Genomic DNA, 24325 nt, shown 5'->3' on the forward strand with positions numbered 1-24325 from the left:
TTAAATTGCTGTGTCTTGATAACTTGGTAGAACTTTTCAAAAAGTTTTGATTCAGGCTATTTTCACCCAGAACTAACTCAATAAAAGACCGAAACACATTTTTTTAAAATTTAATATCTAGCTTAAGTTGTATGAGGGAGCAGTTTTCCAAATGTTTCCATTGTCTTGCATAGCACAAGTTTGTTTAATATAACAAACAAATGACATGTTGTATTGAGCCAGGTAATGCCCACACTGCAGTGCAGCCTTGTACAGTCATTTGTCTCCCTCTCATGACAAACTAATACTAGGATCCTGGGTTAGACTTAAATATTATGTTAGTGTCTACTCTTAGCTCCCTTATGTATAATTTTGGTATATAGTAAATCAGTTAACATGTCTCTTTGTTGATCCTGTAAACATTTGAAAAATGTTTCCATATATATAGACTAAATAAAGAGTACTGACAGATTCATTGGTTTCATAATCTTTCTCTTTCTGCAGGTTAATAAAAATCATGGTTTTATGGCTTTCTTTTCTTTTTCTTTGCTGTTCTAGTCTTCTATTAATAATCTTAAAAGGGCATGAAAATAAATGTATATTTATTTTGTACAACTCTTTTAAAGTTACTCAAATATGGAAGTTACATTTCAGTGCCCGTTGATTTGCAGTTCCTTTGGTTACAAAATGATAGGGATAATTTTGTTCCTTTGGTAGTTGCAGAAGCTCAGTTTAGACTTAAGTTAAACACTATATAGTGTTGTACCCAACGAAATCACTCAGCTGACAGTAATGCATCCATCAGCGGCATGGAGTGGGAAGCAATGTTAGTCTCACCCCCACTCCACCAACACACACACACACACACACACACACACACACACACACACACTTTTCTTAATTTCCCCACAAAGGGTTGAGGGGATCCTCTAGGACAGATTTGGGAGTGGGAGGCTCAGAGGCTGCATGGGTGGTATCCAGTCATGGTAGTCATTCTCCTGACAAGGAAGCTCATTCTTAGTGTGGTGCAACAACTACATCCACTTGTTTCCCTACACTTTCAAAATGTGTTTTTCAACCTCTAGGGCAGCAGCTGTTTTTGTTAGATTTTGAAGAGTTAAGCTTCTGCATTGCATTGCAGAATTGTTAGGCAACAACATTCAACTTGTGCTAATGTTGCATTGGATCCTGCTCTTTGAACTGCGGGAATATAATCATGGTGGAGGTACTATGTGGTTTCTTAGTACAAATTGCTCAGATCTCTTGAACCCTCCTTAGATGTAACACTCTTTCTGATTTCCTCGCTGATAGCAATATTAGGATTTATTTTCCTTTAGAATTGTATACCCAAAATGTTCTTTGACAAATGCCCTTTTGCTTTTGCAAGGATAATTCCAAAACTGCAGAAACCCTTAAAACTGAAAATGAAGAACTCAAGAAAAAGCAGAATGAGGCTACTTCCAAAGTTCTACAGCTTGAAGAAGACATCATGACTGTTACTCAGAAAGCTATTGCAAAAGAAACTGAGTTAGACAGGTATCCATCTAATTTAATCCTGATATTTAATCCTGATATTTAAAGAGAAACAAATACATAAGGATGTTTTACTTTCTTCATAGCCTGAAAGATAAACTCAAGAAAGTAGCCATTGAAAAGGAACAACTTGAATGCCAGTTGAAGACTGAGAAGGATGAAAAGGAACTCTACAAGGTAACTTTTCTGCTTGTCTGATAGATAGCTGAGAACAAGAATTCATGCATTTTTCAGTAGAAAGCTACAGTAAAATAAAGGTCATGTAGATATATGTATATATAAATTTCTGTTTGATGAAGTTAGTTTTCATAGACCAGCAACACAGCCATTCTGACAATCTGACAAAGATTTTATTATTATTAAATTTGTATACTGCCTTCATCCAAAGATCACAGGGCAGTTACAGCATAGCATTACTGGGATGTCTGTGTTGCTGTTTCCCAGGTTCATACTTACTTCATAATAAGTCTTCCATAAAAACAAAATAGAACATTCGCTTAAAGGTTAATAAAAGAGAAACGGGTTTATAGCTACAAAAGAGAAGTTCAGCTACAAAAGAGAAGTTCAGCTTCTCTTTTGTATGGATGCCTGGTCAAATTTGTGTTGAACATGCTATTCACAATCTGAAAAATGCATCAGTTTCTAGCTACCTACTCCAAATAGACCTATAGACTTTACAGAGCTGTTCACTCATGGAAGGAACATCACTTATGTATTTCACAAAATACATCACTATCAGCTTTATAAATATATTTGAAAAGTGTCTGTTCAGAACTATTTTATATACCATTTCAGACATAACTTTTAAAAAGACCTTAAAACAGTTGACCAAGTCAATGAAAAAATAGGAATTCATCATCATGATAGCAACTATATTAAAATATTTCCCCATCTGTCTCTTTTTGGTGGGGCTGTTTGGATTAAACATGATTGGTAAGGATGTAAGGTGGTTCTAGCATTATATATGGTTTGTAACTATAATTAGATACATCTGAAGAACACAGAAATTGAAAACACCAAACTTGCATCAGAAGTTCACACTCTAAAGAATTTGGATGGAAACAAAGAAAACCTTATAGCCTATTATAAAGAGGAAGTTGGCAGATTACAACTGTGCATGGCTGAAAAAGAAAAGCTGAAGAGAGCTTTCTTGCTTACTTCATCAAACAAGGTAATGGGGGTACTTTGGTAACATATTAATGTTTATGATTGAATTCCGCTTTTCATTCTGTGCAGTGCATATCCCAGTTAACTCAAATTATCTGCTGCGTAGTCATTGGGTAAATGGATTCATTCTCTAAAAGAGGGGTTGATTTTCTGTTTGAATTGTTATTGTGGCTTCCCATAAGACTTGTTGTCTATGTTCATGTTTCATAATTAAAGGCAATTTTCCATTTGTGGCATGTTTTCCCTTTAGATATTTCACACTGTCTTGTCAAATAGCTTATGTTATGCTGATAATTAGAAGTATTCCTTTCATATACTTTTGTTTACCAATATCTTCATTATAATATTTCCAAAATATCACTCTTCTGCAGGAAACAGAATCATGATATTAATATGACCAGCAGGCTAGATATGAGTATCAAGGTTTGTATTGTTCAGGAATGGAGAAAAAAGGAAGCCAAGTGAAATTATTAGGAAGGTGTAATCAATGTTATGTAAAGAACTGATTAGAAATATGCGTCAGTAACCCTGTCCATACTGCTTAGTGTGAAGTTGTACTGATGGCGTTTCCTCTAAAAGTAGGGCAGAGCTATGTTTTGTTTGTCTTCCATTTGAAGATAACTTAGACACAAATAAATCTTGAGTCACATTTAAACTAAGTTTTCTGCTTTTTATTTTAGGAAGAGGCAAGTATTTTGAAGGAACAGCTTCGGAAAGCTGAGGATCAGATTCAAGCTAGTAGGCAGGAAGCTCTGCTGATGTCAAAAGAGCTCAGTGATGCTGTAAATGTGCGCGATAAAACTATGGCGGATCTTCATAGTGCTCGACTAGAAAATGAAAAGGTGAAGAAGCAACTTGCTGATGCTGTAGGTGAACTTAAGAAAATGGCACTGGTGAAAAATGAACAGGTAAGAGATTGGTTGCACTGTTAAGTTTACTAATACATTTTCTGCTACAGATAATACAAAACAAAATTATTTGGATAATTACCAATTATCATTCACTTTCAGTGAGGTATAGTAAAGTGGTACCTCGGGTTATGAACTTAATGCGTTCTGGAGGTCCGTTCTTAACCCGAAACCGTTCTTAACCTGAGGTGTCCTTTTGCTAATGGGGCCTTCCACTGCTGCCGGCGCACAATTTCCGTTCTCATCCTGGGGCAAAGTTTGCAACCTGAAGTACTTCTTCCAGGTTAGCGGAGTTTGTAACCTGAAGTGTTTGTAGCCTGAGGTACCACTGTACCGTACTAGTGTAAAGGTAAAGGTACCCCTGCCCGTACGGGCCAGTCGTGTCCGACTCTAGGGTTGTGCGCCCATCTCACTTAAGAGGCCAGGGGCCAGCGCTGTCTGGAGACACTTCCGGGTCACGTGGCCAGCGTGACAAAGCTGCTCTAGCGAGCCGGCACCAGCGCAGCACACGGAAACACCATTTACCTTCCTGCTAGAAAGCGGTACCTATTTATCTACTTGCACTTTAGGGGTGCTTTCGAACTGCTAGGTTCACCCCGCCGCGGGGATTCGAGCCGCCGACCATGCGATTGGCAAGCCCTAGGCGCTGAGGATTTACCCACAGCGCCACCCGCGTCCCTCCACCGTACTAGTCTAGAACACAGTAATTGCATTGCAGTGAAGAGATCCAGTGAAATGTTAGCACAAGGAGTTGATCTTGTGTGAACATCAGCAAGCAAGCTTAACTGTTACAAAATATGATAGCAAGTTGTCTAGGCAGTTGAAATTTATCTTTTGCATCATACCTATTGGATTTGCCTGTTGTGCAAACAGACTAGTGCAGGCAGAAATGGGGGGGGGGGGGGAGCGAAGCTTGAAGAAGGGTTGGAACTTGATCCTGCCAGAGACCAGGCTGCCATCCAGGGAGATTTAAATGAGGCCGACGAGGCTGACGGAGAGACAGGGGGCTTTTCTTTCCGATTTCCCCCCTCTCGCGTGTGTGCCTGTGCTTTGCAATCACAGCGCCTTCTCCCCCCTGCTGAACAATTGAGTTGATTCTGGCTGCTTCTGTTGGTGTCCCCCCTTCCTGGGGACATTTAATGAAATCCAGGGACAGTCTGGGGACAGAATTTGTCCAGGGACCCATTTGCAGATCTGGGGACTGTCCCTGGAAACCAGTGACGTCTGGTAACCCTAGCTTAGAGTGTTTCTTGCAATTTCTATTCAGATTCTCCAATCTAGGAATGGCCAACATACAGGCCAAATGTTGAATGAGGCCCCCAATATCTTTTGGGTAGCCTGCAGCTTTCATGGTCAAATAAACAATTTTAATGTAAGTCTCCCACATAGGCATGGGAGCAGAACATGCCCCCACCTTGGTATAGGTGTATGCATTGCATTTGACATTTATTTTTTTAATTTGGAGAGTTTGAAAAATTGCTGCTTATACTTGGCTCACCCTCCACTGGCCATTCCGGTAGGTCTTATCTCCAATCTTGGTGTTAAGCAACACAGTGCTAAGATAAGAGATAACAGGTCTGTGCACGTGGTGTGATACAGTGTCAGGTCATGAGCCAAATTCATTGATTTGGCAGGGTTAATTTGACCTGTACGCCAGTAGTTCTCCAGAAAGTAGCCAGAACATGGCATTTGAATACTATCCTAATGGTTAATGTTTATAGGCAGCCTTTTGAACCAACTGAGTTGGTCAGTGTTAATACAGGATGCATCTCAGTTGCAGTTTTCATCTATTATGTGCTATGGAAGAGAGCCCATTGACTGCTGGGACATTTTTTTGTTAAAGGATTGGCTTCTTTGTCCAGTAAAGGTTCCCAGAATGACTCCTGTTGTAGCACTGTTGAAACTGAGTGGGTGTGTGCCCAGTTAATGCCTGGCTGGGAAACAGTTAATGGCTTCATACAACTTGCACTAAACTTTCCAGAGAAATAGCAAGGCATATAAGGAACGTAGTTACTCTTATCCCATTTCAGCATAGTTTTTTAAAAAGAAAAATTGACAATTTGACGTCAGCAGAAGTAATTTCTTATTTATCACTTAAAAAAACCTATAGCACTAAGAAAAAGCACAATTATTTTGAAGAATAAACACACTTTTATTAATGATCATTCTGTTGTTAAAGGAAACTTCCAGCACTGTAGAGAAGGAACTACGCAGAGAAGTTGAAGACTTAAAGCTCCGCCTGCAGATGGCTGCTGATCATTACAAGGAAAAATTCAAAGAATGCCAGAAACTGCAAAAACAAGTCAATAAGCTTATTGACCAAACAGTGAGTAGCATTTGTGAATATGTAATATTTACACACTCAGTCTTTTTAAAATCAGTTGACTACTGTGGGAGAAATAGAATATTTTTACAGGAAAATATGTAACTTTTTTTTATTATCCACAATGGCTATTCTCTGCCTAGGAGGGAATGCTCCTTTTAAAGATGCTTGCTATGACTCATGCATGGATTATCTCAAAAAGGTGTCTTTAGCCAGATAGCAGCTTTAATATGTAGATTAAAATACCTGTTGAATTAGGAGAAATGGAAAAATGATGAATAAGAAGAGTCTGAAATCATGAAGTGGGATGATGGATTCTCTTGAAATAGATTACGTCTAAATTAAAGGTAAAGGTACCCCTGCCCGTACGGGCCAGTCTTGACAGACTCTAGGGTTGTGCGCCCATCTCACTCAAGAGGCCGGGGGCCAGCGCTGTCCGGAGACACTTCCGGGTCACGTGGCCAGCGTGACATCGCTGCTCTGGCGAACCAGAGCCGCACACGGAAACGCCGTTTACCTTCCCGCTAGTAAGCGGTCCCTATTTATCTACTTGCACCCGGGGGTGCTTTCGAACTGCTAGGTTGGCAGGCGCTGGGACCGAACAACAGGAGCGCACCCCGCCGCGGGGATTCGAACCGCCGACCTTTCGATCGGCAAGCCCTAGGCGCTGAGGCTTTTACCCACAGCGCCACCCGCGTCCCTTTACGTCTAAATAGCTGGTACCAATTGATGAATTGTATATATCAGTTCTTCTACCCGCAAAGGTAACATGTTCACATTTCTCCCCCACCCCGGCTTGCTTTACTAGTTCCTTAGAAGTTGGTTCATAAACGGCTCTGCTGTGTATTGGAGTGTAATGTGCATTCTCTTTGGCCTTCTGAATGTAAGGTATTCTTGATAGTAGCAAAGCTTTGTGGAGTGTATTTGTAATGCCCCCCCTCCCAAAATGAAACAACTTTTATAGAGACATAAACAGCTATGTCTCAAAAGAACTGTGGAGAAAAATACTAAATCACACAGAAGCATTTTCATTGCTTTGATTCTTTATCTAGGCCAGCAAAATAGGAGCCAATATGATTGGATAACAAATGAGGAAACCAGCTGGCAGCTTTTATTTAAAGAAGCTGCAGTGCATGTGAAAGGGCCAGTGAAATCTGCGGGGTTGTGAAATCTTGACTAATAATTTTATCTGCAGGACGAGAAATTGAAATGCAGTGTCTATGCTGATGAACTGGCTAAGTTGGAGCTGAAATGGAAGGAGCAAGTGAAAATTAGTGAGAGTGTGAAGCAACAGCTGGCAGCAGTAGAAGACCAGTATCTAGTAAGTCTGACTCTTCTTTTAACAGTAGTACCTAAACATTTAAAGACATACAATAATAAACAGAGATTAGCTGCTGATCATAAGGGTCTTAAAATAAATGCATTGTACAAAGCTGTTAATTAAAAATAATTAATTCACTTTATGGAGAGCTTTGTTGACTCGGATTTTTGTTGCGCATTATTTCTCCTGGAAATATTATTGGCTGAATATGCTAGCTTTTTCTTAACTGTGCAGTATTGTACTCTGGAATAGAGGTTGATTGTATATAGTAGCATATGTGATTGTACTGTTAGTAGCTACCCTTTTCAGCATTATACCATGAAGCCTGAAAATTCTACTCGCAAATCAACATGGTTCTTTCTAGCGGTAGAAAAATTGACCCGGAGAATGAAAATGTATAGTTCTTACATGGTGCACCAGTTGGGTTAGTTTCTGCTTTTGGTGATTAATAGTACTTAAGCATATGCAAGGGGACTTTATTGCCAAGAACGGAATCTTGCCCCCACACCTAAGGTTAAAGAGTCAGATGGCATCTCCATTTTGAAGAAGGGGGAGGAAATGAAGAATCACTTCCTAAATTGAGGCACTGTCCCAAATCTGTCTGATAGAGTTGAACACTAACTAAAGTACTCTAAGACGGGGGTTACACCCCTCTTCGCCAGAACTGAGCCAGCAAGTGAAAGGAGGTTCAATCTACTCACCTATTCCTCATCCACAGAAACGTATTAACAGCATTACTGCTCTGCTCTCTTAACCTATATTCCTCCTCTCCAGAGACAGATTCCTTTCTGCAGCATGTGCATATCACATTCCCATGGCAATATCTCCTACTCACTGTTACTCCCTGTCTTCTGCTCTACAATTTTTTTCTGATTAAAGTTTGCAGTCCAATGTTCCGTAACAGCATAAGTTACACACAAATGAAATAAAGGGATGAGGAGAGAGGTTTGTCAGGTCCTGCCTCCCATGCAAGAACTGCAAGCTTCATATTGTCCAAAGGGCTGCTGTGTAATTTTGTGTGTGACGTAGATTGGTTGAAAACAGCAGGAGAGGGATTGTGAGAATCCAGCTCATTTACAGTAATTGGAAGAGAAAGCTCCTTCCCACTCTCCAGTCCCATGAAAGGTTGCTACGCTTTCACCTTAAGGGCCTGACAAGATTTTAGAAACCGATAGGTGACAGCAGAATTATCCAAAAAAGTAGGGAAGTGCATGAAAACCCAGTTGAACAGACTGATTTAGTAGATGGAGGAATTGATACCACAATCTGTTGGCCAAATGAAGGACTTGAGTCTGCACTGCTGCTGAGCAAAACTTTATTGACAACTGTAACAGTGATGTAAATGATTATTTGTGTGTAATTTATGCTGTTACGGAACATCAGACTGCAATCTTTAATCAGAAGAAAATTTCATTATAAGTATAGGTGAGGAACTGCTGTGCATTGCCTAACATGGTTTGTTTGAACTTCTGTATTAAATAGGTGCAGTTGGCCGAAAAGGACAGACAGATAAATGAGCTGACATCCCATTTGGGAATCCTCAGCAGAGAAAAGGTACTGATTAAATGTTTTGGTGAGCTGCTTCCATTGGAGATTGTTTGGAGCTGTTGCTGTGCAAATGAAGCTGCTTCAAGAGTGGGAAGGCTGCCTATAGAAACCAGGAATTGTTAGCAAAAACATGCTATGGGAAGTGTTCAGTTAGAGTTTATAGAAGTGTTTATGTACCATTCTTTCACAAAATATTAGGGAAGGTATAGCAACATGAAAACAAAAAATGTATAAAAGAAATATTAAAATGATTGGTTACTCAGGAAAAACAACTGCATAGGGCAGTCGGCATGAATTTTTCAAGAGATGTCTGCAGGTCAAAAACAAGTATGCCTTCTGAATCTCTGCTGGAAGCGTGTTTCACAGCATAAGGCCAGCAGCACTAAATGCCTGACCTCTGGTTTAAGCCAGTTGGGCCTCTGTAACATTAACAGAGCTGCTTTAGATGATCACAGTGATCGAACCTGAACAATAGGGCTCAGGCACTCCTTAAGGACCCATGTTGTTCAGGTCTTTGTACATCAGCAAAAGTTTGAGGTGAAAATACGGTGATTTCACTTTTAAATGTTGACCATCTGAAGACACTTTGCTGTGCAAACTGTGAGAAGGCAGGGCAGTCGTTAGCGTGCCATACCCAGTATAGGGCTGGACTGAAATGTCCCACCCCTGTTCACCAGACCTTTCGTAGATGGCAAATTGAGGTGGTGGGGGAGAAGAGGTTAGCAATTTTCACAGGTGGATAAAACTTACTGTGGTGTTACTAGAGCTTTTTAAAAAGCTTTGTAAAAATGCTGCTTGTAGCACCACCATGTCCGTTCTTTTTGAAAACAAAAAACAGGAACTTTGCAAAATGCCTCTCTTATCCTAGAATTCTATGGCTCTCTGCAGAATGATGGTGTGCCGGTGGCAGCGTTCCACAGAGGGCTGATAATGTTTTTCTGATAATGACATTTTGCAAAGGTGTTTCTCTTTAAGGAAAAGGTCTGCCCTGCCACAAAAAAAGAAGACGGAGAGGGGAAAGACTTGCCATTACCATGGCCAGCTCTTAAGTGCTCCTTTTCCCCATCTCAAATGTACTCCTTGAAAATTGCAGCTAATCTTTGGTGTGTGGGTGTAAGATGGAGAGAGTAGCTTCAGTGCAGGTTTTTCCCAGCCAATAGTTTTTAGAAAAGGCCATAGTTATCAGAATTTGTAATTGGTTGCAAACTGCATTATGTGAAACAAGGAAGAAATGAATTCAAATACAGTTGAAATAAAGTTAAGAATGCATAAAGCATTGAAATAGCTGAGATGAGAATAGTTCTCTGGACTCTTTTCTATACTGTAATGTGAGAAACCAAATGTGCTGTCTAAAGATATTCTACATTTTTATAAGGGTTTCAGAGGCTGATCACAATCCACTAACAATTCCTGCCTCCTTATACTATCTCGTACAGTGGTACCTCGGGTTAAGTACTTAATTCGTTCCGGAGGTCCATTCTTAACCTGAAACTGTTCTTAACCTGAAGCACCACTTTAGCTAATGGGGCCTCCTGCTGCTGCCGTGCCGCCGGAGCATGATTTCTGTTCTTATTAGGAAGCAAAGTTCTTAACCTGAAGCACTATTTCTGGGTTAGCGGAGTCTGTAACCTGAAGCGTATGTAACCCGGGGTACCACTGTACAGTATAAGGAGCAGAAACAGCCCCAATACATACATAGGTAGAAATGTTTGGTTTTTTGGATGGTGTTCTTCTGATCCTAGATGGATTTATCTGTTGCCCAAGTTTGAGCAGTTCTTTATGCACTGTGTTTAGTGTTTAATGAGTGGTGACAGTTCCATATTAATTTAAACAATAACGATTAAAAATAAAATGTATCTCAAATTAATTCTAAAAGGAACTAAGGAGTAATCATACCCATATGTTAACTAGATTTAGGGATTACAGAAAAATCAAAGGCTAAGTATTATGTATAAATGGGGACTAAGTAATTTTATAGGTTTGAGGATAGCAGAAATAAATGTGTTTAGCATTTCCTCTTGGGTAAAGTTTGTAAACAAATGTATAATGGAATATAAATTGGGAGGCAATAGAATGCACTCTGTTTAACCTTTTAACAATCTAGCCTTTTCTGGAAATGCATAGATACTTGAACAAAAGCCTTTAAGTACAATCACCATTGTTGGAACTGTGTGTTTAAGATGATTCTCTTCTGCTTAGCTTTATCAAAACACCATTTTTATTTAGGTTCGTTAAAACTTAAAAGAATTGTTGTACTGCATACTTCCATAAAGATGATATCTTTGTAATGTTCAAATACCCTTTTGTTATGATAAACAATAACACACAGCTAGGAACTATCAACTTTAAAATCTGTGGATCTAAGAAATGTTCGGGCAGTCCTTGTTTGATTTCTTAAAATTTTCCAGTCACTTTAATCTTATATGGAACTTCTTAAGTTTTGACTTGGGAAATAAAGCAGCTGTGCTTTATGTATGTTACTCCTTATTTTTCTTGTTTGTTACATCCAGCTAGGTTTCAAGGTATTAACTTAAAACAAAATAATTTGGCTCTGGGGAGGCTCCCAAATAGTAGCTATCTGATTTGTGGTCGAGTTGTTTTAGTCACTAGAACATATAACAAGGAAATAGAGTTCTGTAATGCTTTAAGTGTTGGCAACTTTCCAGAGCAAAACAAAGCAAATTGAGCTTACAGGCCTTCTAGTGGAATTGAAGATGTTCCGTCACCAGGATATCACAAAACCAGATAAACATTCATGTGGCATTGGGTCTTTCATTTTATGATTATTCGGTGCCTACTTAGAACCAGTAAATCTTTTAGATAAGGACGGCTTTCTAAACAAATGAAAAGGACAGAAAACCTTGTCTGTGCAGGATCCTGTTTGCCGTTTCCATTCATAAAATAGTTGTTTCACTTTTGAGTAGATGTTGATAAAGAAAGCAGACATTGCAGCTTGCTTTTCACCCACAGGAATGCTTTCCTTTAGTTGAAAAAAGATCAGGAGAGCTTCTCTATGGTCTCATCCCAATATGTGTAGGAAGTGTAAGCTCTGGCCTTAGCTGCCTAGTTCAGTAGCTAATATAAATACAGCTATAGAACCAGTAACCAAACCCATAATATCTGTCATTGACAGTCCTCTCTCTTCTGATGTGCCCAGGAATGTTGCATGGAAGGGATGAAGGCCATATATATTCAAGCTGCACACCAAGCATAGGCAAACTCGGCCCTCCAGATGTTTTGGGACTACAGCTCCCATGATCCCTAGCTAACAGGATCAGTGGTCAGGGATGATGGGAATTGTAGTCCCAAAACATCTGGAGGGCCGAGTTTGCTGCACACATTGCTATATAGAACTGCCAGCATACTTTTTGTGACATTTGCATGCGGAAACACAGCTGCCTGCGTGTTCTCTTATTTTAGGGCAGAGTTAAATTTTTTTGGCTATTTGGCATCTACATGTGTCAATACTGTGGTACATTTCCCTCCTCCTAAGTTCATGCTAATGACTAGTGTCAGTCCTCTACTGCCTTCAGTGGTCTAGTCCTGAAATTGTTCCGTCACCTAGAGTTGAGCGAGTAGGCATTTAGATTCAAATGTCCACAAATCCTGCAGTGTATTTTGTTCACTCCAAGTACACATTTGTGACAGCTGCTGCTAAGCCATTCAAGTCAATTGGAGGTCATGTATCAAGCCTGATTGTTTTGCACAGCACAGTGGAGAGTGTTCTTGCAATGGTATTCTTAGCAGTTCACGTATGTGCTTTGCACAAACAGATTTCCAAGAATAATCACAACTGGTGTTTATTTAGCTCAGGGTTTTTTTGTAATTGAAACAGTGCATTAATTTGTCCATGTTAATGAATGCCACTCAAGTGGCAAACGTTTATGGAATCTGTTTAAAGTCATCTTCATAACATGAAACTAATGGCAGTTTGTGTAAGAAATATGAAAAAGGTCATGGGAAAGGTGCCTAGTGCTGGTTCAATCTACAGGTAGGGATGGGGAAAATAACCTGTATGAAACTGCAGAGCTACAGTCAGTCAGTATAGATAACTAGCTAGCTGGACCCAGTGGTCAAAGGCAGCTTCAGGTAAGCCTGAAGATTTTTTTTAGGCTATCTTTAATTGCAGACTTTAGATGGGTTATTTTTGCCTGTACATAAATTTTTCCCACTTCTCTTTAGAGCCCTGGAAGGAGACCAGAAAATCAAACTGACAGAATCACCGAAGGACAGATTTCTCAGCATGCAGTATATTTTCTCAATACTGCTCTTACTTCAGGGGACGATGGACAGGTTCCTGCTGTGCCAACTCGGTTACCAGTACTGCAGTATGGAAACCCTTATACAGCCCAGGAAACAAGAGGTTTGGAAACTATTCTCACCGGCTTTTGTTTTCACTGAAGAATTCCAAATGGAAATGTACACTTCCGAGCAAATGAAGTCAGTAAGCTAACTTTGGTCAATAGTCTTTAAAGGTTACAATCAACATATATTGTGTTATGAGGAAGAGGTTTATTTTTTTAAAAAGAGAATTCATTCACCTACACTCTGTCCAAGTTGTCTGTTTTACTTATTAAACGCTTGAGAAATTATTTTTGAGTATGTTTTAAGAATTCTGTGCTATATGCCACTTGGAGTTCATTGCCTGATTGTGATTGCAGATGGAGCAGATGGTGCTTTTTACCCTGATGAGATCCAAAGGCCACCTGTAAGAGCGCCCGCTTGGGAACTTGAAGACAATGTAGTGTGCAGCCAACCAGCCCGCAACCTCAGCCGGCCTGATGGTTTAGAAGATCCTGAGGATAGTAACGTAAGTGAGAAATAAAGTAACTTCTTGCCCTTCTTGAGTTTTGAGGTACAAGCTTTCCCTTCACAAACTTACTAAGAAAATTTCTTCTCTGGAGGAGATGCTTCTTTCTGATTAACCAAATGACAAATTTTGGTCACAGCTAGTTCCTTCTAGTCACTGACCCCATCTAAATGTATGCACACACACCCCTGCCTGTTCATACACTTCTGTTCATAGACCTCGGCTGCTCCTCTCTGCACCACGGTTGCTGTTACTAATTATTATCTATGGGCTATGCTCACTTGACAAAACACACATTGACACATAGTTACTTATCCATTTAGCTGTAGCTGTAACGTGCACTGGGTTAACCGTGTTAAATTATCCTAATTGGAAGGGGTTTCATTGGAAATTCAGGTTGGAAATGGGAAGAAAAGTAGTAGACATAAAGGTGAATGCCAATAGGGATGTTTTTGAAACAATAATACTTGGAAGCTAATATTACCAAACATTTAAATAGATGTTATATTACGACTACTACATGCTTATAAATCACCTACATTTTTCTAAGTGCTGTACATAGTTAAAATACAGCATTTTGTACCTGCAGCCTGACAATCTGATGGACACAGTAGAAAAGGGAATGGGGAAGGAAGAGGCAAACAAGTATTTGAGTAGCTGCACTTCCACTGGCTGATGTATGGAGCCACATTGGTCTCCCTCTTGCCATTAGGTACTTCCTGGAAAGTACAGGAAGTGCAGCCCGCCTGTGGCTGTAGGTCATCTGGCAGAGTGCTTCCTTTCTGCATTTCCTGGTACATTAGCAAAAGACAATTGGTATTTCCCAATACTGGAAGTCTCGTCAATAATGTAAAAGTTACTTTCATTATGGAATTCCTGCTTCAAACTGTGGTTATAGTCCCTTGCCCATGTAATACGTAATAAATGTAAAATATTTAGGACATGAGATACAATAAACTATGGTAAACAATGCTGTTAAGTGCACGGCACAGTTTTTTGCTCCCTTTAACTTTAAGAAACACTTGAATAAGAAACATTTCTTTACAAAGTCCTATGCTCTTTGCAAGCATAGTGGTATCACGACCTACTTCTCATTTAGTCTAGTTTGCCACATTTAATTGCTATTAACCTTTGCAGAAACTGATCCGTGTTCAGACAGGCATGATTTTAGCCCTGGTGCTCAGTACCTATAATGGAGAAAAATGTATCTCTTCCTCCTGCCTTTTGCCCCCTGAGTCCATTACTGTGAATAATTAAGAAAACTGTCAGAACTTTTGCGGCCTATTTAAGGTCTTGGATGTGAGCTTAGTGCTCTTCCTTACCTTTACTTCACATTTTGCATATTTAATATGATCGTTCTTGGCACAGACATTACAGATGACAAGCCCTTCTCCTCTTTAGTCATCCACTGCAGTTTAATTAGCAGAGTGTTCTTTCTAATCTATGTGCTTTGCCCTCTCGCAAACCCAAGAGGAACAGAGCTAAAGTCTTGTGCTCATTTGCTGACACAGCTTAGATTTGGTAATGAGGTAGAAGGATCCTAATATGCTCAAATGGGAACCAACTTTGGGCAGGTGTGTGCCTGTTCACAGAAGATTTTTCTTGTCTTACATCAAATAGAAGTTTTAACATCTTATCATCCTACTTTTCCTGCTTGTCAAGTGAAGATCACTTAATTGTTCCCAGCAAGGATGTTCAAACAGAAGAAATAGGATGCTAACTACCTTGCACTTGCTAACTACCTACAAATGCTTGGCAGGCACCTATAGAGAGGAGCAGATTAATATCAAAATACCCCTTCAGAAGTAAGCATACTAAGCAGTTTGTGGCAGGAAATTTATCTTATTAGATGTAGAGCATCTAGAATAATGAGCTATCAAGAGATCAGATAAACTGCCTGGTTGCTTCCTTTTTATTTAAGTGGAAGCATCAGTGGAATGCATGCAAGTATCCTGCACACAAAAAATGTGCAATCTTGTATTCCCTTCTGTATGCTGGTGTTGACATCTATTCCTAAGTCAGAATGTGCTTACGTATGTGCTGTGTGCTTGAACCTAGGCAGTTAATCCCAGTCCTGCTGCATTTGCTGCAATAGGATAGCAGGTATGCATGGAGTCCTCTATCACATGTAAGACCTAACATCGTTGGGGATATGCACATACATAAAATACCTGCAATCCCTTCACTTTTTTTTTATTAGTGTAAAGAACCTGTTAATCAGATGTACGGCCTGTGAATGTATGCTCAAATCCCCCGTCAGTGTCTTCTGAATAGTGGCTTAAGTGCATGCACCAAATTGCCAGTATTGAGTTTATGTGAATGATAAAAGTATATCTGGAATAGCATTCTGTGGATTATCTCTAAAAGTATATCTGGGATAGTATACTTTGCTAATTTGTTAGCTGCTGCCATAACATTTTTATATGGGTAATAAACACCTGTAACAGGTTGGAGCAGGCTTCTTCAATCTTGGCCCTCCAGATGTTTTGAGACTACAATTCCCATCATCCCTGACCACTGGTCTTGCTAGCTAGGGTTCATGGAAGTTGTAGGCCAAAAACATCTGGAGGGCCAATGTTGAGGAAGCCTGGGTTGGAGCAAACAGGAAAAATATTGACAAGCCTTTATATCCTATTAGTTGATCTGAAAAAATAATTATTGCTAGTTACATCGCAAATGTTTCCATGTAATTGGTTTTGCAAAACAGGCAAAAATAAAGAAAACACCTCAAATCCTCTTTCAAATGTGGTATTGCTAGAGCATTTATATATTCATGTTGATTTGCTGAAATTTGAAATTACTTGAGCACAGGAATACATTTTATAGAGTTCTTAAAAGCTTTCTCTGCTAGAAGCTCTAGGGCATGCCTTGGTGTAGTGATCTTACTAGTGCCAGCCGCAGCTGTTTATGTGCTGTTGGTGCTCATGAAACGAGCACAGCTGACAGTGATGATGAGAGGAGCCAGCCAGATAGGATAATTCAGTAGTAGTTGGGCCTGACTGCAAGGTGACATATGTGACTTGTTTGATAGGCTGCAGTGGGACACCTGGCCCACTCAAAAAACTTAGTCATTGGGAAGAAGTCCTCTTGTGGCACCAAATCAATGACTTCTTCCCACCTCTTGTATTTCTTGCAGATAAATGTTTCATCATTTGAACTTTTTTTAAATTTAGCAGTATATGAAATGAAATTTTGGCGTAATATAGTGCCCTGCGCCTTTATTTCAAAGAGGGTTTGCTTTGTACCTAGGCTTCAGCTATTCTTATTGGGGTGAAGAATAAGAATGAAGAATTTTTGATTTGTCAGTTGATTGAGAGAAATACATTAGCGCACTCTCTCTCTCTCTCTCTCTCTCTCTCTATATATATATATTTGGTGGGTGGTATTTAGATTTTTTAGAGGCTTGTGAATGTTACAAATCTTTTGACCAAAATATGATAAAAAGCCAACCGTTTTACTTTCAGGATGATGAGGCAAGCGCACCTTCTGCTCCGGAGCCACCAAACCTCGGCTTACAAGAACGTGGAACAGGCTTTTGTTTTGATTCCAGGTAAGGTAGTTTCTTGTGGGTGAAAGTGGTGTCAGGCATATAGTAATGCTGGAACCATCATTTAAATTTTACACTTTCCTGCAACATTCCACTATCATGGCATGTTGACAGAAATGAAAGGTTCCATTGGGATGGGCAATATCTCATGCTATTGCCTAAGCAGTTCTCTGGATCACAACTTTTTAACTTGAAAATGTGAAGTGTGCATTGACCCCATCCTGCATTGTTGCACACCATCCTGCACTCACGTTACATGAGTGTCAAAGACTCCCTTTGAGCACTGTTTGCTACATGATCAGTTACACAACTCCTTCCCCCTTTACAAATACAGTGGTTCCTTGGTTCTCGAACTTAATCTGTTCCGGGAGTCCGTTTGACTTCCGAAAACATTCAAAAACCAAGGTATGGCTTCCGATTGGCTGCAGGAGCTTCCTGCACTCAATCAGAAGCTGCGGAGGCCGCATTGGACATTTGGCTTCCAAAAAACGTTTGCAAACCTGAACACTTCCGGGTTTGTGACATTTGGGAGCTGATTTGTTCTACAGCTAAGCCGTTAGAGAGCCAAGGTACTACTGTACCACCACTATTTTGTGATACATTTTTAAAACAAAACAAAAGACTGCAGTTTCAGTTTGGTACACATTGTTCTAGCTGTAGAAGTGGAAAGAGGAAAGAGTTTGTTGGAGGTATTTTCTCAAATATGAGTCAGGCTTGAATGATTCACTCCCACTAATTATTCAGGCTGGTTTTAATTTGCGACAAAAGCTAAATTGTCTAGTTAGATTTGGAGGCTCTGTTTACAGCAGACTGTTAACAGCTTGGTTGTTTTTTTAATAATCATTTTAAAGACACATCAATCCCTGCTTTCCTCCATTTTATATGCAGTAAAGAGATCATATACCTGAGGCATTTAAAAGGAGACAGTGCACAAAAACTAAAAATTGTTGGGGGTATGTGCTTTATTCCTGTGGAAAACAACTTTGTTAAGCTGGATGGGCATGCAAGTATCAAAATTCAGTTGCAAGATTGGGGGCGGGAAGGCTTTCTATGCTAATAGTGATAATTATGATTATAGATTTCTTACCTGCCATTTACCATGAGATCTCAGGGCAGGTTACAGCAATTTAAAAACAGTATGTAAACTACATAATAGGTGTCTCACACACCTGTGGGAAAGAATTCCACGATTTAGGGGTGCCACAGGGAATGCTGGTAATGGAAGAACTCAAATGGTTGTTCTTTCCTCTTTTATCCCAAGTTTTGTGCACATCAAGAAGTGTCCCCTTTGTGAAGTGATGTTTCCTCCTAACTATGATCAGAGCAAGTTTGAAGAACATGTTGAGAGTCACTGGAAGGTGTGCCCCATGTGCAGCGAACAGTTCCCTCCTGACTATGACCAGCAGAGCTTTGAAAGACATGTACAAACACACTTTGATCAGAATGTTTTGAATTTTGACTAGTTTGAGGCATCTGAATGCAGATTAGTTTAGGCAAAACTTGAATGAGCGAATTCTGTAAGAGAAGAGTACACAGCCGTCATAACGTGTTGTTTAAAGGCTACTTTCAGTACAGTGCTTTGGCCTATTAGCAAGTATTGGGCTAGCCTTCTTTGATCTAGCATACATCCAGAACTGTTATAATATCTATCAGTATTTATTCCCTGGCTGACAAAATGCATAAGAACACAGGAAATGCACAGACTTGTTCAGAAACCTCCTAAGTCGAGTTTGTAGTAGTGGCAAGTGTACAGAATGACTTGATTTTGCTCTTGTATTTGCTTATGATTAGATATTAAAATTCTCATTCCATGATAATAAAATGAGGTTTCTCGGTAATCTTGTGTGTATCCTTCATATGATTGTTGATTCTGAAAGTTTAACATAATTTATCCAACAAAAATATAGTTTTTTACATCTGTCAGAAATGTAGTTGCTTTGAGACACATGCTTGCACAACATCCTTGCAGCAACATTCACTTTTGCATAACTATTATCTCTTGCAAATGTCAAGTACACTAGTAATCTGTTAAAAGTTCTGCATTCAGGTCTGCTAGAAAATAATTGTATAAAAATCTCTACCATTAGGCTTCATTTGTATTCAGCAGATTTTTAACATGTGTTATGTAGCACCCCCATTCCTTTTTCCTGGATTGTTTTTAGCAAGTTGTGTTCATAGGGACTAAGATTTCTAGAATCTTCTGCATTCTGCTTTGCACATTTTCCCCATTAAATTTGTGGTGTGTATATTTAAAACACTATATTTTTGAAGCTTAAACTTTAGTAAGTAATTTGATCCTTTTGGATAAAGTTCACTTTTCCATCTGTTGTACAATAGTCAAATTAAAGACAAAAACTAAATATCGATCATGAGTCTTTATTTGGCACCCTTGTGTGTTTCTGAAGCTCCTTCAGTTGTGACTGACATGGCCTCCATTGTAGCTTTTTTTTTTTTAGGGGCAGAGGGGGTTGCAGATGGAGAAATTGCCAATGTCCCCTGTGGGAATGAAAATTTCTTGGGATTAAGCCATTGTTTACTTAAGACTTCATTGCTACTGAGAAAAATGTGTAGTATTTTTGTGATGTGTTTGTCTCTTCTAGAATTTCACTTTCTGAGTAAGTTATCTTGGTTAGTGATCCAATCTGTCTCAAGCGTAGCTAAGCAAGAGCAGGCCATGGACTAGCACGGATCCCATTACCCCTTCCTTTCCTAGCTCAAGAATGTTGTTTCGCACCAAGCTACACATAATAATAGTTTGCCAATTGTTTCCTAGTTATGATGGGAATTTGGATTAGAAAACACTGGCCAAGTCTAGAAAGAGAAGAGGAAATCTACAAACTTACAGCCTTATGACTATAATAAAAACCAGCCCTGATTGAGATTTTTGCAAGCCTGCCCACCTAACTGATTCAGTTAGTGCCACCAGCTTTAACAGCAACCATATCATCCGATACCGTTACTGTTTTACCACTATCTCAGTCTTGTTAAACTGCAAATCTCTTGTATGATTTGGGTAATGTACAGCATGCTCTTTACAGATCAAAGCAATGAAAGATAATGAAGCAGCATCTAATTTTTTTTCTGGGTCGGAGGCAATTTATTAAATGTGGTTCAATGTACATTATAAGCAGCTTTAATGGAAAGAAAATGGTATACACTTTGTGGTGCTTAGTTCTAAAACAAACCTCTTGTGACTTCCAAACTTAATGAACTTTGTCCCCAACAAAATATAGGAAAATATAATTTAAAGCACATTATCACAGACACAGTACAATACATTCACTATACACAGTATAACAAAATAGTCCCATTTTTACCTGTTTTAATACTGTCACACTGACTAGGTAAATAGCAAGTTGATTGTAATAGTGGAAAAGGGAATGACATGCAACATTTTGCTTATCTGTTCAATAGGGTTAGCCTGCCTTCATTTACTGAGAGCAGAGCGAAATGACACTGAAGTAAAACATTAGATGCTGTGTAGTAGAGCTTTGAGTGCAAGCAATAGATTCTTATGTCTGGGTCAACCATTACCCCAGCCTTTCCCAACCTGGTGCACTCTGGGTGATTTTGATTCCAACACCCATTGGTCTCTGGCTGAGGGCAGGCGCAGTTCAAAACATCTACAGAGCACCTGGTTGCAGAAGGCTGCTTTACATGGGCTATAGAATGTACTTTTCTGAATATGGTTGAGGGTGGTTTGCTTTTAAAGAGGCCTTGTTTGAAATTCTTTTTGACCCTCATTATGAGAGATTCAGAAGTTCTGAAAAAAAAAAATTAAATTAAAGATGGAGGGGCAAGGGCTTATTTGTTCTAAAAGAATTAAGACTTGCATTTCCCATGTAATATACATATATAAATACTTAAGTACACAGAAGAGGATTACCTTTAAAACTTAACTTTTTCTCATGAGGGCGACAACCTCTCAGTTTTAATAATGTAGGGTTGTATCCAACTGGCATAGTTGGAGTAGACGCAATGGAATGAGGGATGTAAGTTGCTTATGACTAAAGTGAATTGGGGTCATTGGGTCTACTCCAAGTTTGACATAAGTGGATACAACCTGTAGCTTTGCATACTACCTAAACTGTTAACTTTCACTTACACAAGAGGACAATAATGAAGGCAGGAGAGCATCAAATAAACAAAGCATTCAGGTATGGTCCAGACACAAGTATCTCTCTGATAGATCTATCATCTATCAGATCTATCATCGAGTACCTGATTCAAGAAGCACTTCATTTCAGTAAGGCTCATGATGTCTCATAGTTCAGAAATAAACTTTTAATGCTAAACTTGTGGAATGCAACAACCCACAGTAAGTTAGTTAGAAAATATATATTATATATACAAAAATCTGAAGGTACAATGTAAATGGAACTTGAAACTCCCTTAACACAAATAATGTACCTCATTAAAACATCCTAGAATTTTTTATTTGCAACCACTGGCCCATACTAGTACGGGGTTGCAAGAGTTGGCAATACATAAAACATTTAAATTTGTTGGCAATCGAGAACTACAAAGTGCTTTAAGAACTTCATCTAAGATGAAGATAATTTCTCCCTCACAAATTTGCACTTTATTTCCAAATGTCTTCTAGTAGTAGATATTAAAGAAGAACGAGACCAGGAAAACTTGGTCTTCTGGAATTATGGTGGGTCTTTTAAACATTATATAGCATCCTTTACAGACAGGAGTAGAAATTCTAATGCTAGAATGAATGGTTTACTAGTTCAAATGCAAAGATTTTCAGCATTTCAGAGAGCTAAAGAATTTGCAAGGTAATATAAAATACAGCAAGCACACCTTTTATGTATGTTATCTGAGTATGAAAATATTTTTAGCATATGTTAAACATTCTCTTATTTATAATTCCAATACCTAAAACCTTCCTATCCCACAGATATCTCTATTACATAAGGCATATTAACCAGGTGGATAATGGGGAATTGTTTTGGTTTTGCAAGCACATGGGAACTGGTGTGTCGAATTTCTTCAATCACATTACAATCTTGAAGTTCTCAGTGCCAAGCTTTCCTCCTCCCCTTCCCCATTCTTATTTTAACACTGCAGAGCAACTAAATATACAGCATACCCTAATTCTCCTTTTGGGGGGAGGGAAATACTTCAGAAAACCTGTAGCTTTTAGCACCTTTATATCAAACTAACGTATATGGGCATGATGATTACATGTGCAAATGTACAAAATCATTAACTCTACAAAGATACATCATTCCAAAATTACAGAAAAAATTGTAAAGCATGCAATTTAAATTCTTTACGGGGTTGCTCAGTGCTTCCCCAGAGAAGGTGGCTGTCTTCAGAATCAGCAACTGCTGGTGAGGATTCCTTGGCACATATGTGACCAGCATGTTATTGCTGCATCTTTCTGATAATCTCAGCAGACACTGGTGGGTGGAAATTGATTGTATGGTGCCGCAGACCCTGAGCTGTCTTGTAACTCTTCCCACAACGACATTTGAATGGCTTCCGCACACGTATCTGTGTTCTGTGGCCATTCTTGGCATGATATTTTATACCGTTCACATTCTGTAGGAGGAGGAAGGAGGATATAGACTTTTAAGCTGTTCTATATTAAGTGGTCTAAGCAATAACTCTGGTTTTCGGAGTGCAAGTGTATAGTTTAGATTATAATTATATACCATTTAAGGAATAGAATTCAGCTACCAATCTAAATATATGGAAGCATGACTAGGGCAGCTTCGTCCACCGTCTCAGATGGGATCATGAAATGTTCACATTTGCTACAAGTTCATTTCTTCATTGTGTCAAGGTTTATGCCCATTTGTTCTCTCATGAGGCCAGAGTGGCAAATGCAGTCGGGGTATATACCTAGGAAATGCTCAGCTACACTACTGGCAACATCAAGAGGCGGAAATCACATTCAAGCAATAGTTGAAGCACTGCTAGATCATTTTTATATTACTTTTCAAGAGCACTTAACCATCCGGCCGCTGCCATAAAGCTCTACTACCAAAATAAAAGTACAGTTCAATCCTATACATGTCTACTTAGAAATAAGCCTCAATGAGTTAAAGGTAAGTGGCTATAGGATTGCAGCCTTATTAAATGGAAACAGCTTTTTCAACTGGGGGTGCGGAAAAATGAACTCCTACATAAGCTCAGTGATTTCTGCATTCCTCTGTTAACCGTTTTATACCACGTTTTCATGTTAGATTAAATATGTGGTTTATCTTTCTGCATTCTGGTTTAAATTTCCAAGCACAAAGTATTAATTTCTTTATGGAAGAAACAAGTAGAATAAATGCAGAAGATTTTTTTGGGGGGGGGACAGGGGGCAAAGAAAAGCTGCGTGAAAAAAGTATGGAAACATACACGAGGTCTTTTATGTATGTTGGCAAAACAGGAAGCAGTATTAGCCACGAATTAGTATGTGTTTTCTCTTATGGTAGAGCACTTTGTGAGTCAACAACTTGCTGGCTGCTTGTCCTTACATTCATGGTGCACAACCTAGCTTAGGCTATAGGTAGCCAACATTGTGCACTCTAAGACCACCCTTGATCTTGCGATCCCATTGGCTTAAGCTGATGGGAGCTGGAGACGACCACATTTGACTACCTTGGCTCAGACAGTACTCATGGATTTTTGATGAACAACAGAGTGCAGATGATAAAGTTACCTTGATTTAAAGACTTCTTAGACATTTCCCCCCTCTTAAGGCAGTGGTTCCCAACTGGTGGTCTGTACAACCCACCCAGGGGATCTGTGGCACCATTCACATAACAAAAGCTACCATAGAGAGATCAAAATTTTCCAAAACCAGAGGTTCCATGGCTTGGCTTTTGAAAAACGGGAGCCGCAGTACTTAAATATTTGGGAAGCACTGCTCTAAGTGGGGGAAGGGGCACCTTTGATTTCCTCAATGTTTTCTGTATTTTCAGGTGTCTCACATTTTTGGAGTGAATGCTTTGTTCTTTAGCATCTGGGGCAGTTTCCCAAACATGGGTCTCCAGCTGTTTTTGGACTACAGTTCCCATCATTCCTGACCACTGACCCTGCTAGCTAGGTATGATGGGAGTTGTGGTCCAAAAGCAGCAGAAGACCCAAGTTTGGGAAACCCTGATCTAAGGCTTTAGCGGTATATAGATTAGAATGAAATCCAGTGAAAAATAAGACACCTGCTTTCAAAGGGAAGGGTCTCAAC

The 24325-nt window shown here is 39.3% G+C and overlaps 2 protein-coding genes across 8 annotated transcripts in view; one reads left to right on the top strand and one right to left on the bottom strand.

Moving 5' to 3' along the window:
• The window catches only part of TAX1BP1 (Tax1 binding protein 1), a 33909-nt gene extending 14413 nt beyond the window's left edge, over positions 1-19496 (top strand). For all 7 annotated transcript variants that reach the window (XM_028751469.2, XM_028751465.2, XM_028751470.2 and 4 more), the window contains 11 exons: positions 1367-1515; positions 1599-1689; positions 2498-2683; positions 3360-3587; positions 5767-5913; positions 7106-7231; positions 8714-8785; positions 12962-13142; positions 13441-13589; positions 17054-17139; positions 18398-19496. In XM_028751469.2, coding sequence (XP_028607302.1) covers positions 1367-1515; positions 1599-1689; positions 2498-2683; positions 3360-3587; positions 5767-5913; positions 7106-7231; positions 8714-8785; positions 12962-13142; positions 13441-13589; positions 17054-17139; positions 18398-18599 — 1617 coding nt within the window. In that variant the 3' untranslated portion in view covers positions 18600-19496. The remainder of the gene's footprint in view (positions 1-1366; positions 1516-1598; positions 1690-2497; positions 2684-3359; positions 3588-5766; positions 5914-7105; positions 7232-8713; positions 8786-12961; positions 13143-13440; positions 13590-17053; positions 17140-18397) is intronic.
• A 710-nt stretch (positions 19497-20206) lies between these two features.
• JAZF1 (JAZF zinc finger 1) overlaps positions 20207-24325 on the bottom strand; it is a 126298-nt gene continuing 122179 nt past the window's right edge. The window contains exon 5 of the mRNA XM_028751476.2: positions 20207-22689. Coding sequence (XP_028607309.1) covers positions 22513-22689 — 177 coding nt within the window. The 3' untranslated portion in view covers positions 20207-22512. The remainder of the gene's footprint in view (positions 22690-24325) is intronic.

The sequence above is a fragment of the Podarcis muralis genome, chromosome 12 (genome assembly GCF_964188315.1).
Source record: "Podarcis muralis chromosome 12, rPodMur119.hap1.1, whole genome shotgun sequence".
Lineage (NCBI taxonomy): Eukaryota > Metazoa > Chordata > Lepidosauria > Squamata > Lacertidae > Podarcis > Podarcis muralis.